Source organism: Phoca vitulina, unplaced genomic scaffold (genome assembly GCF_004348235.1).
Source record: "Phoca vitulina isolate PV1807 unplaced genomic scaffold, GSC_HSeal_1.0 scaffold8, whole genome shotgun sequence".
Classification (NCBI taxonomy): Eukaryota; Metazoa; Chordata; class Mammalia; order Carnivora; family Phocidae; genus Phoca; species Phoca vitulina.
Genome location: NW_022589711.1, coordinates 48181171 through 48202723, shown reverse-complemented (window position 1 = coordinate 48202723; position 21553 = coordinate 48181171). Strand labels below are relative to the sequence as shown.

Genomic DNA, 21553 nt, shown 5'->3' with positions numbered 1-21553 from the left:
AAAAAAACAAAAATGGAACTTGTAGTTCTAAAAAATTAATTGAAATCGGGCGCCTGGGTGGCTCAGTCGGTTAAGCGGCTGCCTTCAGCTCAGGTCATGATGCCAGAGTCCTAGGATCGAGTCCCACATCGGGCTCCTTGCTAAGCAGAGAGCCTGCTTCTCCACCTGCCTGCCACTCCCCCTGCTTATGCTCTCTCTCTGTCTCTCTCTGTGTCAAATAAAATCTTTAAAAAAAAAAAAGTGTTAAAAAAAAAATTAACTGAAATGAGGGTGCCTAGGTGGCTCAGTTGGTTAAGCGACTGCCTTCGCCTCAGGTCATGATCCTGGAGTCCCGGGATCAGGCTCCCTGCTCAGCAGGGAGTCTGCTTCTCGCTCTGACCCTCCCCCCTCTCATGCGCGTGCTCTCTCTCTCTCAAATAAATAAAATCTTTAAAAAAAATTAACTGAAATGAAAAACCCAGTGAAGAGATTAAAAAACAACAACTACAAAAAGAACAGACTGGCACAGCATAGAGTGATCTGATTGGAGTTCCAGAAAGAAATAAGTGTGAATGGAGGAGTATGGTAATTGTTAAATAGAAATAGCTGAGAATTTTTTGGAATGATAAAAGATAACAATCCTTACTACATGGTGGAAGTGCAGTGAATCCCAAGGAGATAAGTAAAATCAGCCAGGACAAATTAGTGTGAAACTGCAGAAGACCAAAGACAGAAAATCTTAAAAGCAACTAGAGAGAAACAACAGATTGCTATAAAAAAAAGGTTTTCTCTGGTCTAGCAACTGATTTCCCAGCAGCAACAACAGAAGCCAGAGGACATTGGAATGTGGTCTTTACTGAGAGAAAATGGCTATCAGCCTGAAAATAGAATATCCAGTAAAACTATCTTTCAGGAATGACAGCAAAATGAAGACATTTTCAGACCAAATACACACACACACGCACACGCACACACCCCCTTTAGAAGGAAATTATAAGGTACATGATTCTGGTAGAAGGAAAGTCATCCCAGATGGAAAACCTGCAATGTGTTTTATTTTTTTAATTTTTTATTTTTTTATTTTTTTTTTAAAAGATTTTATTTATTTACTTGAGAGAGAGAGAATGAGAGAGAGCACATGAGGGGGGGAGGGTCAGAGGGAGAAGCAGACTCCCTGCCGAGCAGGGAGCCCGACGCGGGACTCGATCCAGGGACTCCAGGATCATGACCTGAGCCGAAGGCAGTCGCTTAACCAGCTGAGCCACCCAGGCGCCCCTGCAGTGTGTTTTAATGGTCACAAAATGTTCCATCAAATAAATTCTACAATTTAGATTCTAGTATTACTGGACATTTGTGTTTCCAATTTTTCAATATTAACTGAAACTATATTGGACATGTATAGGTGGACGTATTTATGCTTGTAGTATTTGATATGGAATAGATAAAAGAATAAATCTTTTGGGGTGCCTAGGTGGCTAAGTTTAGGCGTCTGACTCTTGGTTTTGGCTCAGGTCATGATCTCGTGGGTTGTGGTACCAAGCACTGCGTGGGGTTCTGCGTTCAGCATGGAATAATCTGCTTGAAGATTCTCTTCCTCTGCCCCTCGCCCCACTCCCGAGCGTGCGCATGTGCACTCCGCTCAAGTAAATCTAAAAAAAAAAAAAAAAGTGTTTTTTTGGCTAGAAACCCAAATTACTGGGTCAACAAAGGAAGGAGTACTTTTTGATACATGTTTTAAAATTGGTTTTGTAAAGGGCTTTACCAGTATACATTGCATCTACAGACTGTGCTGGTTTTACAAATGAATAAATGTGTGTAGGGTCAGTTCTAAACGATGAAGATTGACTTTTTTTTTTTTTTTTTTTTTTTTTAGAGAAAGCGAGAGAGTGGGGGTGGGGGTTGGGGAGGCAGAGGGAGAGTGAGAGAGAGAATCTTAAACAGGCTCCTATGCCCAGCGCTGAGCTGGATGAAGGGCTCGATCTCACAAACCTGAGATGATGCCCTGAGCCAAAATCAAAACTTGGACACTTAACTGACTGAGCCACCCAGGTGCCCTGAAGATTGACATTCTTACCAGATTTTGACTTGGTTATAGTTTTGACAAAATGTCCCATCTCACTGCTCTCCCTTTGTTATTAAAAAAATGCTTTCTTTTTAATGGAAACAAATGCTAACTGAAATGCATTCTTTTTAACAAAATATTTTCTAACTTTCTAGAATGTAGTCTTTCATTTTTCTTTATCATTTTTTCAGTTTCTAACAAATACATAGTTGGTCCATTTATTTTTATTTTATTATTATTTTTTTTAAATTTTATTTATTTATTTGACAGAGATACAGCAAGAGAGGGAACACAAGCAGGGGGAGTGGGAGAGGGAGAAGCAGGCTTCCCGCCAAATAGGGAGCCTGATGCGGGGCTCGATCCCAGGACCCTGGGATCATGACCTGAGCCGAAGGCAGACGCTTAACGACTGAGCCACCCAGGCGCCCCTAGTTGGTCCATTTAAAGACATGCTTTATTTAGTTTGGTGTTATTATGAAGGAAGACCACTATTTTAATGCTGGTAGTTTCTTTTCTAGCTTTGTGTAATTTACTAATCAGCTAACATTGTAAATGTAAATAAGAAGTCATTCATCCTAAAAGGGAAAAGGTATTATTAATTTGCTTGGGAATTTCTGTATTTTAATATGAACCTTTAGTAAGAAGGTGTCTTTTTTTTTAACTTTTTCCCTGTCTTTTTGCTTTTTCAGGTGCAAGCGAAAGTGTAGGGAAACATATGCTCGAAGCCTGCAACAATAATCTGGAGATGGCAGTCACTATGTTTTTGGATGGTGGAGGAATTGCTGAAGAGCCCAGTACCAGTTCAGCAAGTGTCTCCACAGTCAGACCGCACACAGAGTATGAATTTATTATTTATTGTTAGGAGCAACCCCGCCTAAATTGAGCAGTTGCATTTTTTTTTTTTTTTTAAGATTTTATTTATTTCTTTGACAGAGCGAGAGAGCACAAGCAAGGGGAACAATAGAGGGAGAGGGAGAAGCGGGCTCCCGCCTGATGCAGGGCTCGATCCCAGGACCCTGGGATCATGACCTGAGCTGAAGGCAGACGCTTAACCACCTGAGCCACCCAGGCGCCCTACAGCAGTTGCATTTTTATCAGTTAGGTTAATTCTCTGGTTTTGAAAAACTTAAAAGCTGAAAGCATTTCAAAAAGTGTCTCGTGTACATTTTTATACTTATGTGCCTTAAATTCTCTAGAGCACTGTCATGTCTATTATTTAATCTTCAAAAGAACCCTACGGGATGACATTATTATCTACATTTTACAGATGAGGAAGCAAAGGCTAAGCCATTTTCCCAGGCTACACAGTAATTACATAGCAGATACGGCAATAAAGCCCAATGAAGCTCCGATTTCCCAATTCTAAATTTTCTTACATTGTCCCAGGAGAGTTTTGAGTTGCCAGGAAAATCTTTTGAAAAATAATTCTAGTCCTTTATACCTCAATGATAATTACATGTGGTTAATCATTGGAAGCACCTTTAACATATGGAACTGTATTCTGTAGAGAATGATAATAAATGGTGAACAAATTTGGGTGTTTTGCCCTTTACATTTGATACCAATGAGAATTTGAAATGAATACCTTATGGGCAAAATTCCACATCTTTGGAAAATATTAGAGATGAATGCTACTCAAAGGAAAACCATTGATTTTTGAAACAATTAAGCACATCCTTAAATAAGACTTTAATGCTTACAGCCCTTTGTAACACTCAGTGTTTACAACATGAGATACTAAACAAGAGGAATTCCCTGTTTAAGGGAATAGATAAAGACATAGATACTATTTTTAAATTAGAGATAGATTTAAAAAGCCAAATAACATTTAAGACATAGTTACTTCGTTGATCTAGTTCCAGGTTCTAGAGTACTAATTGTTTCCACATGAAGAGTGAACTTTAGAGATCATTATTAATACTTCATAAAGTTTTTTCTTATCAGTATTGGCTACGTATTTAAGATGTTGGTATCCCATTTCCCCCAACATAGCTCAAATTTTTCATGGAAATCAATATGAAAACATGATTTAGTTTACAGAAACTTGAATAACAGGTATTCATGGCTGATTTGGGGGAACATAACTGTTCTCACTGTATAAAACATGTTTTTTTAATTGTGTTTAAAAATAGTTTTGATATGGGGTGCCTGGCTGGCTCAGTCAGTAGAGCATCAACTCTTGATCTCAGGGTTGTGAGTTCAAGCCCCACATTGGATGTGGAACCTACTTTTAAAAAATAATAATTTTGATAGATGAATATCTTATCCTATTGAATTACATTATAATTTGACTTAGGTTATTTGTATTGCTAATTGATTGTCCTAAACTATAATTTTCACTCTTTACAGTTCACTTTTTTCTGATCCATTCTTTCATTTTGTTGGGTAGCTAGCAATCTTGGAACAGATACCCTCAAACATGTAGTAATCAACTTTTTCTGTATAGGGACTACTACTTAATCTAAACCCCTAATTGATGTATTTCATCAGATTAAGGTTTGTTTTCTGAGTAATTAAATTGTTTTAGATTTAGATAATTATATATATATATAATGAGGAAAATCATGGAAATCATGGAAAGACTTATTTAGGTAAAAGATGTCTTCTAAATTCTTAATTTTCTTAAGAAAATGGACTATTTCTCTTTGATGAAAGAGGATTAATAGAGTTTCCTCTTATAGATGCATTGTCTATTCCTTCAGATTATTGAATTTTGTGTGTGAGCAGTGACTGATGTACTTAATTTTGAATTACCTTTTATCCTTCATCTTTTGGCTTATTGTAGATTTCTCTGTCAAACTAGTTGTTCTTTGATTATAGGATGTTTTTGTTGACAAATGAATATTCATACTTTATTTTGTAAAGTATGTTTTGGAGTTCTACCTATTAGATATAAAAAAGAAGGCCTTAAGCTCAGTTATTACTATTAGAAACACCTGAATGGAAAACATTACGCCTTACTTAAATTAACATGTGAGTAGGACACAATAAATTTGGAGCATACTCTTCCTTGCTACGAACATTAATCAGCAGAGATTAATATTTTAGTTAAAACTATAAAATAAACTGATACTTAAAAGAACATAGCCATTTTTACAGTATTTCTAAATGAGTATTTTCTACTGGAGGAGATGGGTTATTAATAAATCCTCTGGAGGTAAACTTTGAAGAGTTTATAGGCTTTTAAAAGATGAGTAATTACTTCTTCTGCTCTGGATATATTGGAGTTTATTTAATAAATAATCCAAGGTAATACCTATGTTAACTGTCTTCATAACTAGCATAAAATTTACTGCTTGTTTATTTAAACTTATTTTATTTTTTTTATTTTTTATTTTTTTAAGATTTTATTTATTTATTTGATAGAGACACAGCGAGAGAGAGAACACAAGCAGGGGGAGTGGAAGAGGGAGAACAGGCTTCCCGCCGAGCAGGGAGCCCGATGCGGGGCTCCGATCCCAGGACCCTGGGATCATGACTTGAGCCGAAGGCAGACGCTTAATGACTGAGCCACCCAGGCGCCCCTAAACTTATTTTAATACATGTGATTTAATGATCTATTGTTTGATATAGTAGTAATGTAATACTGCTTTTATTGTGCCTATATTTTCCATTTTTTGTCTGATTTTTTGTTTTTGTTTTTTTGTAAGCCGCCCCCCCCCCCCTTTTTCCTGTAAAGAATCTAGGGTAGGGAACTTGAGAGCAAAGGGGAAATATTTTTTCTTTTCTGTTTGTTCTTTCTTTATAAATCATTTGAGCCATCTATGCCAGGTACTTTTATTCCAGGTGACCTCTGTATGGAAACCTAACAATTATTTAACACCATGGTTCCTAAAAGTCACTAAGTTTGGTGTTCATATAACTTGTTAATTTGGATGCATTCACAATAGTTATGGAGAGAACATGTAGCAAAAAACAGTTTTCCTTTTGATATTTTCCTACTTCTTTTAACAGAGAAGAAGTTCGTGCCCCAATTCCTCAGAAACAGGAAATATTGGTGGAACCAGAACCTTTGTTTGGTGGTAAGTTCTCTTTTTTCCTTAGTTTTATTGGACTCTGTTGTTACCTTAGGGTTTTAATGAAGTTATCAAAAGATGTGAAGGCTTGCTCAGAGATTATTACTTTTAAGTGTAGAGTCAGTTCTTAATCTCATAATTCTGTACTCCCTTCAGGAAAATTGCACAGTTGCTTCTTTACAAGGAGAGAACCAGATTAAAATATTTGTTGTAGAAGGCCAAAAGAAGGAAAATTAGCAAAAAGAAATACTGCCTTGTAATGGAAGCAAATCTATCATTAGATAAAAGATCCGATTACTTTTTGTTTTGGGGGGCACTTACTTGACTACCATATCCTTACTGTCTTGATATGCCTTGTCTTTACTCTTTCTAAATTTCCAGAAGCGCTATTCCTATTTTGAACAAAGGAGAAAGTAATACCTAATCCATGCAAAAAATTGTGGTGTCAGTCTGGGTGCATAGAGAGACAGTAGAAAATGGAACATTTAATTAGATTTAAAGAAAACTTTTAGTTTAATAAGCACTTATTTACCTTTTGCAAGCTAAATATTTTAGGTATTAATAGGTATATTAAAAAAATAGAAAATAAAGTTATAACCTGGGTAGGCAAAGTCATAGAAATGTATTTGTACATATTGATACCAGTAATGCAGAGAAATAAAAAGTTCTGTAGGTAAACTTGAATAAAGGTGAAGAAATAAATTATAAGAAAAGGATGAAGAAAATTATATAAATGATATGTTTTAATTTGAAAAAGCACTGTAATTGGGAGTTTTTTTTAAGATCAGTCTTTGACTTGGCAGCTTTAGAGTTTACTGTAGTGAGAAATAACAGAATATACTGTTTAGATTAGAAATAAAGATGGGAGGAAGAAAACTGTAAGAACTGAATATTGAAGTATAATATGGGCTTTCTGGACTTTGATTCAGCCAGTCATTGTGCTGTTAATATACCAGAAGTAATAAAACATTGTTCATAATTTTTTTTCATATAAATGTTATGAATGGATTTTAAGATTGAGGGGTGATGCCCTTGGAAGCTTTATCTTTTCTTTATTGCAAGGAATAAGGCAGGATTTCTGAGTGGGGTAGACTACAGGAAATAAATTCTGTGCTCTTTTACTGTTGTAAAGAGGCAAAAGAGTTCCCGTTTGAAACCTCTTTCCTCCTCTTACCTCTGGTTTAATAGACATTGAAGAGGGGAATGGGAATGACTGTAGAGTTAGGAAGTCAGTCCTAACACTCATTATTAGATCTTATTATAACTTGATAAAGGTCTTTGGAGAACTATTTTCTTCTTAGGACAGTATTGATTTAAAGTGTGATTCTCAAAGTGTGGTCTGGGGGTCTGTAAGATGAAAACTATTTTCATAATAATTTTCATAAGAAGTTATCTGCCTTTTTTTACATTGTTGATATTTGGACTGATGGTTCAGAGGCAACGATGGATCAGACTGCTGCATCTTAATTGAGTCGGGGCAGTGGCACTAAACTGTAAATTCTTCACTGCCATACACTCACAATTTTTTTTTTAAATAAACCTATTTTACTAATAATGTTCTTGATGAAGCAATAAAAAATTAACTTCATTAAATCTTGACTCGAAAGTACACATTTTAAAACTATTCTGTTTTATGAAATAGGATGTGTACATAAAGCACTTCTGCATACTGAAGTAGTGTGGTTACTTTAAGGAAAAGCACTTTTATGGTTGTTTGAGTTGTGAACTAAACTAGCTGTTTTTTTTTTATGGAACATTATTTTTACTTGAAAGATTCCTGACAAACTATGGTTATGTAGACTTAGGCATTTGGCAGACATTTTCTTGGATCTGAACAAAGGTCTGTTACTGCTTTAAGACAAACAACTGACATTGTTTGTTACCAGTTATTTTTTTTAAAAAAAAGAGCTTTCAGGCAAAAATTAGAATTTTAGAAAGTTTATATCCACGATTAGGAGCTTGATAGCTTCCCATTACTTAAAGGCTTTCTGATGAGATTAGTGGTGTCATTAACAGATGTTGATTTTTTATTATTACTGTATAATGAAATGGTCGGTGTTTGGAATGTTTGCATAACTCAGTGAAGAAATATTTCTTTTTCTTTCTTTCTTTCTTTCCTTCTTTCTTTCTTTCCTCCTTTCTTTCTTTCTTTCTTTCTTTCCTTTTTTTCCTTTCTTTCCTTTCTTTTCTTTCTTTTCTTTCTTTCTTTCTTTCTTTCTTTCTGTGGGGGTCAGGGGTGGGACAGAGAGAGAATCTTTAAGCAGGCTCCATGCCCAGAGCAGAGCCCGACGCAGGGCTGATCTCACAACCCTGAGATTGTGACCTGAGCCGAAATCAAGATTAGATGCTTAACAACAACAGATCCACCCAGGTGCTCCTGAACTAATATTTTCAGATGACCAGTGCACCATATATATACATTTTTTAAAGATTTTATTCATTTATTTGAGAGAGAGAATGAGATAGAGAGACCATGAAAGGGGGGAGGGTCAGAGGGAGAAGCAGACTCCCTGCTGAGCAGGGAGCCCGACGCGGGACTCGATCCTGGGACTCCAGGATCATGACCTGAGCTGAAGGCAGTCGCTTAACCAACTGAGCCACCCAGGCGCCCCTGACTAGTGCACCATATTACAAAATTGTGCATAGGTAAAAGGACAGACAATAAGATAAATTGTATAGATGGATAGATTAGTTATCTATTGCTGTGTAACAGATTGTTCCAAAATTTAGCTTCCTGAAACAACAAACATTTGTTATCTCACAGTTCCTGTGGTTCAGGAATCCAGGTATGGCTTGGCTGGGTATCTTTGGTTAGGGTCTCTCACAAGGGTATAATCAAGATATCAGCCAGAGCTATAATCATCTCAAAGCTTGAGTAGAGGAGGATCTCCTAAGCTTACTCATGTGGCTGTTGGTTGACTAAAGACATTATTTCCTTACCAAAGAGCAAATGAGAGAGCAAGAGAAGGCAGCCATTTTAGAAGCCACCATCTTTATTAGAAGTGACAACCCATCACCTCACCTCTGCCACATTCCATTTGATCCTGCCCATATTCAGGATATTCACACACAGGTTATGAATATTGAGAAATTGGGATAATTGGAGGCCATCCTGCAGACTGCCTACCACATAGACCAATGGATTTTAATGGAACAGATAATGAAAAGTTCATTGATAAGATTTTAGATTCCATGCTCCAGTTAACCTTTAAGAAACTACTACTGGTTGAGTTTTGGTACAGTATCAAAGGAGAATATTCACAGTGATCTCAAAACACTATTAAAATACTGCTCCCCTTTACAACTATGTATCTGTGTTAGGTTGACTTTTAATTTCCTTCATTTACTTAAGCTATGGGAATAACAACGGATTGCAGAAGCAGATCTGAAAATCCAGATGTCTTCTCTTAAGCCAATTATTAACAGGGAGTTGTGAAAATGTGATCAGTGCCACTCTTCTAACTAAATTTTTATTCTCCACCTGTCCCACTCCCCTATTCTATGAATCTCATTTTGAGTCTTTTATTAGCGTTTTGTAGCTTAGCCTCTTAGACCTCAGTGACCAGCATTTCTGTTACATGGCAATAGAGTGAGAATACAAAGGACTGATGTTTGCTGTATAGCAGATTGCTTGAAGAGTCAGGAAACACATATTGAAGAGGCAGGTTGGAGTACAGGCATTCCTTGTTTTATTGTGCTTCACAATTATTGTGCTTTTTACAAATGAATGGCTGTGGCTACCCTGTGTTGAACAAGTCTTTCAGCGCCATTTTACCAGCAGCATTTGCTCACTTCATGTCTCTTTGTTACATATTGGTAATTCTTGCAATATTTCAAATGTTTTCATTATTACTATATTTTTTACGGTGATCTATAATCCATGATCTTTGATTGTACTATTATAATTGTTTCTGGGCATCACAAACCACACCCGTATAAGATGGTGGACTTAATTGATACGACTGGTTTACCAGCCAGCCATTCCCTGTCTCACCTCCTTCTTGGGCCGCTCTATTCCCTGAAACACAGCAATATTGAAATTAGGCCAGTCAGTAACCCTGCAATGTCCTTTAAGTGTCCAAGTGAAAGGAAGAGTTGCACGTCTCTCACCTTAAATAAAAAACTAGAAATGATTAAGCTTAGTGAGGAAGGCATATTGAAAGCTGAGATAGGCCAAAAGCTAAGCCTCCTGTGCCAGTTAGCCAAGTTATGAATACAAAGGAAAAATTTTTGAAAGAAATGAGAAGTGCTACTCCATTGAACACATGAATGATGAGAAAGTGAAACAACCTGTTGCTTGCTGATAAGAAGAAGGTTTTAGTGTCGGGATCGAGGATCAAACCAACCACAACATTCCCTTAAGCCAAAATCTAATCCAGAGCAAGACTCTAACTCTCTTCAATTCTTTGAAGGCTGAGAGAGATGAGGAAGCTATAGAAAAATTTGAAGCCAGCAGAGGTTGGTTCGTTCATGAAGTTTAAGGAAAGAAGCTGTCTCTATGACATAAAAGTGCAAAGTGAAATAGCAAGTGCTGATATAGAAACTGCAGCAAGTTATCCAGAAGATCTAGCTCAGATTTTTCAATGTAGACAAAACAACCTTCTATTGGAAGAAGATGCTGTCTTGGACTTCCAAAGCTAGAGAGGAGAAGTCAATGCTTCAAATCATCAAAGGACAGGCTGGCTCTCTTGTGAGGGGCTAATGCAGCTGGTGACTTGAAGTTGAAGCTGATGATCATTTACCATTCTGAAAATCCTAGAGCCCTTAAGCATTATGCTAAATCTGCCCTGCCTGAGTCCTGTAAATGGAACAACAAAACCTGGATGGCAGCACATCTGTTTACAACATGGTTTACTGAATATTTTAAGCCAACTGTTGAAGCCTACTGCTTAGAAAAAAAGATTCTTTTTAAAATAGGACTGTTCAGTGACAACATACCTGGTTATCTAAGAGCTCTAATGTTATTGTCCAACAAGATTAATGTTGTTTTCATGTCTGCTAGCACAACATCCATTCTGTAGCCCATGGATTAAAGAGAAATTTTTATTTTCAAGTCTTATTATTAAAGAAATACATCTTGTTAAGCAATAGTTACCATAGATAGTGATTCTTTTGATGGATCTGGGCAGTGTAAATTGAAAACCTCCTAGAAAGGATTCACCATTCTAGATGCCATTAAGAACATTCACAGTTCATGGGAAGGGGTCAAAATAACATCTTTTTTTTTTTTTTTTTTTTTTAAGACTTTTTATTTATTTATTTGACAGAGAGAGAGAGCACAAGCAGGGGGAACAGCAGGCAGGCAGAGGGAGAGGGAGAAGCAGGCTCCCCCCTGAGCAAGGAGCCCGATGCGGGGCTCGATCCCAGGACGCTGGGATCATGACCTGAGCCAAAGGCAGCTGCTTAACTGACTGAGCCACCCAGGCGCCCCTCAAAATAACATCATTAACAGGAGTTTGGAAGAAGTTGATTCTAACCCTCATGGATGACTTTGAGGGTTCAAGACTTCAGTGGAGGAAGTGAGTGCAGATGTGGGTAGAGATAGCAAGAGAACTAGAATTATAAGTAGAGCCTGAAGATGTAACTGAATTACTGCAGTCTCTTGATAAAATTTAAATGGATGCGGAGTCGCTTCTTATGGATGAGCAAAGAAAATGGTTTCTTGAGATGGAATCTACTCTTGGTAAAAATGCTGTGAAGATTGTTGAAATGACAACAAAGGATTTACAATATTACATAAACTTAGTTGATAAAGCAGCAGCAAAGTTTGAGAGGATTGACTCCAATTTTTTTTTTTTAATATTTATTTATTTTAAAAATAATCTCTGCACCCACTGTGGGGCTCTAACTCACAACCCCAAGATTAAGAGTCACATGCTCCACCAACTGAGCCAGCCCAGGTGCCGCTTGGTTGACTCCAGTTTTGAAAGAAGTTCTACTGTGGGTAAAATGCTATCAAACAACATTGTATGCTACAGAGAAATCATTTGTGAAAAGAAGAGTCAATTAATGCAGCAAACTTCATTATCTTAAGAAGTTGCCACAGCCACTCCAACTTCAGCAACTACCACCACGATCAGTCAGCAGCCATCAACATAGAGGCAAGGCCCTCCACCAGCAAAAAGATTACAACTTGCTGAAAACTCCAATGATGGTTAGCATTTTTTAGCAATAAAATATTTTTAATTAATGTGTACTTTTTTTTTAAGATTTTATTTATTTATTTGACAGAGAGAGATACAGCGAGAGAGGGAACACAAAGAGGGAGTGGGAGAGGGAGAAGCAGGCTTCCCGCCGAGGAGGGAGCCCGATGCGGGGCTCGATCCCAGGACTCTGGGATCATGACCTGAGCTGAAGGCAGACACTTAACGACTGAGCCACCCAGGTGCCCCAAATGTGTACATTTTTTTAGACATAGTACTATTGCACACATAATGGACTACAGTATACAGTTGTCCCTTGAACAACTCAGGGGTTAGGGGAGCTGACCCCCAAGCCGTTGAAATCTGCATATAATTTTTGACCCCCCCCATTCTCCCCCACCTGCTCCAAAACTTAACTAGTAATCTGCAATTGACTGGAAGCCTTACCATAACGTAAACAGTCGATGAACGCATATTTTGTATATTATATGTATTATATACTGTATTCTTAACAATAAAGTAAGTTGGAAAAAAATGTTATTAAAAAAAATCATAAGGAAGAGAAAACACATTTGCAGTATTGTACTGTATTTATTGAAAAATTCCCACATATAAGTAGACCCGTGCAGTTCAAATCTGTATTATTCAGTGGTAAACTTTGTGTAAACATAACTTTTATATGCACTGGGAAACTCAGAAATTCATTTGACTCGTCTTAATGTGATATTTGCTTTATTGTAGTCTGGAACCAGACCTACATTATCTCTGAGGTATGCCTATAATAATGGTCCTAGGACTAGAGGTATTGTGTGTGGCCTGAGGAGAGGTTCTTGGTTAGACTTAGCATAAATAAGGAGGAAACAAATGGGAGCAGGTTATGAGCCCAAGAAGTAAAAGGGGTTGAGTCCAAAGCTAGCAAAAGAGGAAGTAGGAGACTCCCAGGAGATCAGATGCCTGATCTAGAAGGGCTAAAGTGGGAAGAAAGTGGGTGGTGTGTGTGAAATAATGTAGAATATTGAGTGGCCTGCCTTTGGCAATTTCAAAGTAGAAGAAAGTTACCTTTTGTGTACTACCTCCCCAATAATCATATACTCTGTTTAGGCAGCCATTCTGTGCCTTATCATCAGATATCCTTACTTTCTTAATTGTTATGGTTAAAAGTATCTGCTAAAGAGTTTTAAGAAGGCATTATTTGAGAGGCCATATTGTTCCTACTAGAAACCTATACATTTGAAATAGGAACTCTTGATTAAAAATAGTTACAAGATTGGAAAGAATAACATTCCTTGATGCTGCTTTATAAAGGAAAGGAGGGAAAGAGGAAGGGAGGAGAAAATAATGAAATATTTAAATTTAAAAATTTTCAGTTTAAATAAATATAAATAAAATTCAATATAGAACTAAAACATGGAAGTTTCTTTTTCCTTTTTTAAATCAAATCTCTTTTCCTTGAGATAATATTGTGATTCTTTAATATACACAAATGTGCATAAATTATATACAGATAATACTTCAAACAAAAATGAGATTTTTTAAATATATGGTTCTGCATTTTGTTTTGCTTTTTACTTAATTGTTCTTGGATAGAAAGAATTATCTTATATAATGGCATACAGAGACTTTTGGGAAAGATGCTTTGACATGGGGTGGGGACTTCATACTTCCTAATCTTACTGCTATTCATCATTTATTAACATGAAGCATTGTTCTGTTTACATGCTGGCCAGGCATGTCATAAGCTAATTTAATAACTGTTACCCATATTGAAGGAATTGTTAAATGTCCTTGTTTATTGTAATGTATATAAATGATCTGGCAAATGATCTGAACATATACATATAGGAAGATAACATTTTTATTATTGCTTTCTAGACTTTATAAAATACTTAAGGATTGTGTAATAGATACTATACTGGGTATCAGAAGATCTTGGTTCTGTGTACTTTTCTCTCACTAACCCATTGTGTAACTGTGGAAAAATTTTTCTTGCAAAATTAAAAATGTTTTTGGAGTTTATAATTCTACATGTGTATCCATTGACTAAGAAGTTTTCTTAAATATGGTTTAGAAGGTAGGTACTCACTCAGGTGTTACACCAAAAGATAGTCAGATCCCTTAGGCTAACCTGAATTAGATATTTGCGGCATGTATGTAGCTTCATCACCATGGGGAGTCATCCTTAAAATCTTCTTTGTTCTTTTTTTTTTTTTTTTTTAAAGATTTTATTTATTTATTCATAAGAGACAGAGAGAGAGAGAGAGAGAGTGGCAGGCTCCCTGCCGAGCAGGGAGCCCGATGCGGGACTCGATCCCAGGACCCTGGGATCATGACCTGAGCCGAAGGCAGATGCTTAACCATCTGAGCCACCCAGGCACCCAAAATCTTCTTTGTTCTTATCTTTTACACAAGTTTGGTTAAGTCTCTTAACTGGGCCTTAATTTTCTTATTTGTAAAACAGAATGGTTGGGCTGAAGATGGTTGACTTAATTTTATATGAATGACTTGAAGGTTTTTAAATATTTTATTTTTTTTTTCATTTTTTTATGATGTTAATCACCATACATTACATCATTAGTTTTTGATGTAGTGTTCCATGATTCATTATTTGCGTATAACACCCAGTGCTCCATGCAGAACGTGCCCTCTTTAATACCCATCACCAGGCTAACCCATCCTCCCACCCCCCTCCCCTCTAGAACCCTCAGTTTGTTTTTCAGAGTCCATCATCTCTCATGGTTTAAATATTTTATTTTTTGAAGGACACCTTTATAAATCTATGAGTGTTCCCTTGTTTCTTGTTTTAAAACAAGAAATACAGATAGGGAAGTTTTTTTGTTTTTTTTTTTCATTTATTTATTAGAGAGACAAGAGAGAGATAGGGGCAGTGAGCATGAGCAGGCACGAGCCAGGAGGAGAGAGAAGCAGGCTTCCCGCTGAGCAGGGAGCCCGATGCGGGGCTCGATCCCAGGACCCTGGGATCATGACCTGAGCCGAAGGCAGACGCCTAACCGACTGGGCCACCCAGGCGCCCCCAGATAGGGAAGTTTTTAGAACCATTTCAAAGTGAAGGTTTAAATTTTTCTATCATTTCTATTTTTTTCCCCTAAAGCTCCTAAAAGACGACGGCCTGCACGTTCAATATTTGATGGTTTCCGAGATTTTCAGACTGAAACTAGTAAGTATCTTGTACCAGTTTATTATCTCTCTCTTGCTTCTTCCTTCTCCATTTTCTCCTCCCCTCTCTTTCTCCCACATAGAAAACCACAAGATGGAAAAGCACCCAACCGGTCCCCTAGAGATCAGGATCCTGGTTTGTTTTATATAGTTTTTCTTAAAAGAAAAAGATGATTTATATCAGGCCTAATTACTTTGAGGAGTCACCTTATTTTAAAAGGAAATTATGAATTCAGTCTGTGATTGTTACTAACTTCCCCTTACGCTAAATTGTTCCAAATGCTAACCTAACTGGTGATAGAAGAATATTAAGAGTGATGGAGGTCACAGAGCCTCCGCCCCCTCAATCTTTTCTGGGCCCCCGCTTACCTGGTGGGAGGAGCACGCGGCCACTCTCGCACTCGACCGCCCACAACCAACTCGTCCGCAGAGATGACAGCCGCTGGTGCCCGGGGCCTTCGGGCCACCTACCACTGGGTCCTCAATAAAGTGGAGCTCCTGCTGCTGGAGAAATTGAGGCCGTTGTACAACCACCCGGCAGGTCCCAAAACAGTTTTTTTCTGGGCTCCAATTATGAAATGGGGGTTGGTGTGTGCTGGATTGGCTGACCTGGCCAGACCTACAGAGAAACTCCACACAGCTCAATCTGATGTTTTGATGGCCACAGGGTTTATTTGGTCTAGATACTCACTTGTAATTATCCCAAAAAACTGGAGTCTCTTTGCTGGTAATTTCTTTGTGGGGGTAGCAGAAGCTTCTCAGCTCTTTCATATTTGGAGATATAACCAAGAACTAAAAGCTAAAGCAAACAAGAGTTCCTGACCACCCGAACAATCTAGATGTGGATATACCCACTGGGACTAATTTGATTTATTATTTGGCTGTTGATAAGGTGATATTAACTGTGCTACTGTTTGGAAGGCATAAAAAAACTGTAAACTGGGGGCTAATACTTGATTCAACAGAAAAATAAAGCGAACTTTTTTTTTTTAAAGATTTTATTTATTTATTTTGACCGAGAGAGACACAGTGAGAGAGGGAACACAAGCAGGGGGAGTGGGAGAGGGAGAAGCAGGCTTCCCGCTGATCAGGGAGACCGATGCGGGGCTCGATCCCAGGACCCTGGGATCACAACCCGAGCCGGAGGCAGATGCTCAATGACTGAGCCACCCAGGCGCCCCGAAAGCAAACTTTTAATTAAAAAAAAAAAAAGGGTGATGGAGAAATGTAAGAAATCTGGTAATTTACAAATTTAATTAGCTTTTGAATGAGCACTTAAATGCTGACTATAATAAAAGAAAAAGATGGTTTCCCTCAAGATCCTGACATCTCACCTGACATCAGTCAGAATGGCTAGTATGAAATAGACAAGAAATAAGAAGTGTTGGCAAAGATGTAGAGAATAGGGAACTCTTGTGCACTTTTGATGGGGATTGCAACCACTATGGAAAACAATATGGAGGTTCCCTCTAAAATTAAAACTAGCAATACCATATGACCCAATAATTATAATTCTGGGTATTTATCCTAAGAAAACAAATATGCACCCCTTTGTTTATTGCAACATTATTTTCAGTAGCCAAGTTACGGAAGCAGCCTAAGTGCCCATCAATAGATGAATGGATAGAGAAGATGTGGTATTATGTACACAGTGGAATATTAACTCAGTCACAAAAAAGAATGAAACCTTGCCATTCACAGCAACATTATGGTCCTTGAGGTTATTATGCTAAGTGAAATAAATCAGACAAAGACAAATACCATATGATTGCATGTATATGTGGAATCTAAAAAACAAAACAAATGAACAAACAAGTGAAAAAGAGATTCCTAAATACAGAGAATAAATTGGTCGTTGCCAGAGGGGAGTGGGAGGATAAGGGAAATAGATGAAGGGGATTAAGAGGTATAAACTTCCAGTTATAAAATAAGTCACAGTGATGAAAGCTACAACATTGGGAATATAGTCACTTAATACTGTAATAACTTGTATGGTGACAAAGGGTAACTACATTTAACGGTGAGCATTTTGTAATGCATATAATTGTTGAATCACTATATTGTACACCTGAAACTAAAAGAATATTGTATGTCAACTGTACTTTAAAACAATAAATGAATAATTGGTGGAAAAAAAGAAATCCTGGTATCTGTCAGTTTAAAGGAATGACCACAATGAAAATGGTTATTGTAGGGGATTGAAAAATGGAAGAGGAAAAAGCCACACCACCCAAAGCAGCCACTCTTAACATTTTGGCTACAGTTGTTTGGAATAGATTTATATCTTTCTGTGGAATAAGCTAGAATGAGATTCTTGGCCTTATACTTTTAGAGGCTTTAGTAGTGATTTAGCAATGGAATCTTTAAAAAAAGGAAAGTTGTTTAGAGAATATATGAAAAACTGTTGGACCATGCTTGATTTTGTAGTTGATATATAATGAGCTCATTGCAGCACAGGTAGGTGTTGTAACTTTGGAGAGAGTTGAAGGGGGGAACCCAAACTGATTCAGGTCATCCAGGGAAGTCTATACCCTTCCAGGAGAAGGTGACAACAGGTGGTCCTTCTCTCTCACTGCCAGAATCTTTAAAGATTGGCAGTGTAGCTAGAAACAACAGATATATTAGGCTTACTTTCAGAACTGGGTAAATGGAGATGAAAATTTTCTCCTGTGCTCAAGTTCGCTTGGAATATGAGAAGGAAATATTTTGATTAGGTGACTCTACTGTAATTTTCAGCTTTTGTCCTTACATTTGGATTGAGAGCACCACTAAGTCTTAAGACTCCCTCCCCACCATGCTTTGTATGTTTTTCAGAATCAGCATTAGATATTTGCATTTGCATGAGGTCAGGCACATTGTTCAGTAATTCTTGCATTTGATGCATGTTTATATTTTGAGATTCATGGCTTTTATTTTCTGGCTAACTGAAACTTTCCTATCCTCCTGTGTTGCAGTTCGGCAAGAACAGGAATTAAGAAATGGAGGAGCAATAGATAAGAAACTAACTACCCTTGCAGATCTCTTCCGGCCACCCATTGATTTGATGCATAAAGGCAGCTTTGAAACAGTAAGTTGCTGGAAATTGTAAGCCTTAGCTATGAATCCTTTTGCATTTTCAATGCCATTTTTTTCTTTCTAAGAACAAAAAAGTTTCCAGAATATAGAGAATTGGCATCTTAATAAGTATGACACAAGTATGAAATACCTAAAAGGTTGCATTGATTTATATTTCTACCAGCAGTATATGAGATTGTTTCATAAAACCCTTTAATTATCCTTGTGTGGTATCACTTTAGAATCTTTGCCATTTGGGGGGCGCCTGGTGGCTCAGTCGTTGGGCGTCTGCCTTCGGCTCGGGTCGTGATCCCAGAGTCCTGGGATCGAGCCCCGCATGGGGCTCCCTGCTCCACGGGAGGCCTGCTTCTCCCCCTCCCACTCCCCCTCCCCCTGCTTGTGTTCCCTCTCTTGCTGTGTCTCTCTCTGTCAAATAAATAAATCTTTAAAAAAAAAAAAGAATCTTTGCCATTTGGTAGTTTTTGAAAAAAAAAATCTTAATTTTTTTAGTTTGTGTTTCTTTGATTACTACTGAGAAGAGTGTGCCTGTGTTTATTGGCGATTTGTGAATTGTAGGTATCTTTTGCCCATATTTTTATGGGGATCCTGTTGTATTTTAAAAGAATATCTATGTAGTTGCAGAAGATACTCTTCTTCAGTTTTTTGGTTTTAATTTGGCTAAAGCCAAAGAAAAGCTTTCCAGAGCAGGTTTACTTGATTGTCTGCTAAATTTTAAGTGTAATGAGGGCAGGGGTAACATGTTTCTTTTTATTTTGGTAATCCTTGGGACCCAGTTTCTGGGATTTTTTTTTAAAGATTTTATTTATTAGAGAGAAAGTAGGAGCTGGGGGGGAGGGGCAGAGGGAGAACAAAAGCAGACTCTGGCTGAACAGGGACACTCCCCGCCCCTCGAGCCGAAGGCGGACGCCTAACTGACTGACCCACCCAGGTGCCCCCAGTTTCTAGTATTTTACAGAAGCATAGTATCTGTTAAATGAATGAGTTTGGTTAGGATTTTAAATATTCTGTTGAAGTGTTAAAACAGTTGCTTTTGTGTGTTAACTAGCATGTTAATGCTCTTTTGAGTCAGAATAGCATTTCCATAGATATAAATTACTTAAATTTCAGGTCTTACCTGTTAGCATAAAGTAGGCCAAACAATACTCAGAAAAATGATGTTTGTAGCTGCATATTTGGAAGTGAATTATGATTGTTTTTTAAAAGATTTTGTACTTTGACATACTCTTAGAGTAGCCTAAATGAAATACTGAGGATTAGAAATTTAACTAAGTCTGTTCTTCAGTTTTAATTTTCTGAATTGTAAAACCTGAAAGTGTTTGGCAACATGTAACAGAAAATCCAAATGATAATGATTTGACCAAACAAATTTAGCTTAGCTTAGCTTAGCTTTTCTTCTCTTCTCTTTTCTTTCTTCCTTTTTTTTTATTTTTAAGATTTTATTCACCTATTTGAGGTAGAGACAGAGCACAAGCAGGGGGAAGGGCAGGCAGAGGGAGAAGCAGGCTCCTCACTGAGCGCGGAGCCCCGTGGCAGGGCAAGGCTCCACCCTAGGACCCCAGACCACGACCTGAGCCTAAGGCAGACACTTAACCCACTGAGCCACCCAGAAGCCCCAAGCATTTCCTTTTGTCATGTAAATGAGACTAGAGTTGAGAGTCTTTGATATTCATTAGTCAGCTCAAAGATGTTTTCTTTTTCTTGGCCTGGTGATCTAAATATGGCAGCTGCCTATCCTTTCTGCTGTTCTGATGATAATTCAGCCATTGAGAGAATAGCAGCAGTATGAAAGACAAAAAGGATCTGTGTTTGTTTTGCCAGGTTTTCCATTTTTTAGTAGCTTCTGAGTTGCTCTAGGGCTTAATGAAGTAACTGAGCTTGATTTAATTTGATCATTTTGGGTTCATAAAAGCAGTTACTCTGCTGCTTGTTCTTTGAGGGAAAATGAATCTTTTTTAATTTATTTTGTTAAGTTATATTCTTTGTATTTCATGACCTGTATTATTCACAGCAATCCATTTATTCACTGATAATACTAAACTTCAAACTTCATTGTTTATAAATCTATAAATGACAAATACTTAACAAAAGGTAGGCATTTAATTATGACTAATGATGTATATTAGTTTTATAAAAATTAGGGAGGTAATATGCAGAATTAAGTCATTGAAGATTAGAAAAGTGAATATTGAAAATTAGAGGAACACTCTGGTGCTCAGGCAGGGCCCATAGGTTTGGGCACCATCTTAGATATAGATTTGAGCCACAGTTTGACAGGTTAGAAACTGGACAGTGTAACTAGAAGTAGAGTATGTTCAAGTGTTGTGGTTCATGCTAACCACATGAGAGACTGATTAATTCACTTGTTTACTCAGTAACTATTTATTGAAGCCTTGAATTACAAGGCCTTATGCTAGGTAATGGGGATTATATTTGTTGGGATAAAGATTTGACTGCATATGAGAGAGACACTAGGAATAAAGCAGACAGTAGCTTAAATAAGATAGAAGTCCAGACTGTTTGTTAGAGTGGTTCTGCTACATGAAGTTATTAGGAGTGGGGTTTTTTCTGTCTTGCACTGCTATTCCCTAGGTCTTGCTTGCTTCTCTTCATATGAGTCAAGATGGCTTACCACCTTGTTTGCTTTCCAACCAGCATGGAGGGAAGGGGTTTAGAAGGGCACACTTTTTCCCTTTAAAGGCACAACTTAGGGTGCCTCCTGTGGCTCAGTCAGTTAAACGTCTGCCTTCAGCTCAGGTCATGATCCCAGGGTTCTGGGATCGAGTGTGGCATCGGGCTCCCTGCTCAGCAGGGAGTCTGCTTCTCCCTCTGCCCCTCTCCCCCGCTCGTGCTCACTCTCTCTCTGTGTCTCTCAAAAGTAAATAAATAAAATCTTTAAGAAAAAAAAAAAAGGCACGACCTAAAAGTTGTTCATCATCACTTCTGCTCATATCCCATTAACCAGAACTTGACAACATGGCCAAACCTAGCTGCAAGAGACACTAGGAAATCCAGATGCTTAGCAAAAAGTTGGAGGCTCTGTTACTAAGAGGGAGAAGGGGAAAATGGGTATTTGGTACTTATAAGCAGATAACAAACTACACAAA

The 21553-nt window shown here is 37.7% G+C and overlaps 2 protein-coding genes across 2 annotated transcripts in view; both read left to right on the top strand.

Annotated features, from left to right (window-relative positions):
• The window catches only part of UBXN7 (UBX domain protein 7), a 62088-nt gene that overhangs the window by 16344 nt on the left and 24191 nt on the right, over nucleotides 1-21553 (top strand). The window contains exons 2-5 of the mRNA XM_032406805.1: nucleotides 2731-2878; nucleotides 5996-6063; nucleotides 15310-15375; nucleotides 18329-18441. Of these exons, the coding sequence (XP_032262696.1) occupies nucleotides 2731-2878; nucleotides 5996-6063; nucleotides 15310-15375; nucleotides 18329-18441 (395 nt within the window). The remainder of the gene's footprint in view (nucleotides 1-2730; nucleotides 2879-5995; nucleotides 6064-15309; nucleotides 15376-18328; nucleotides 18442-21553) is intronic.
• Nucleotides 15386-16352, top strand: LOC116633925 (mitochondrial pyruvate carrier 2-like). The gene has a single exon (XM_032406806.1). It carries the CDS (start codon nucleotides 15807-15809, stop codon nucleotides 16194-16196), a length of 390 nt encoding a protein of 129 aa, XP_032262697.1. The 5' UTR covers nucleotides 15386-15806; the 3' UTR covers nucleotides 16197-16352.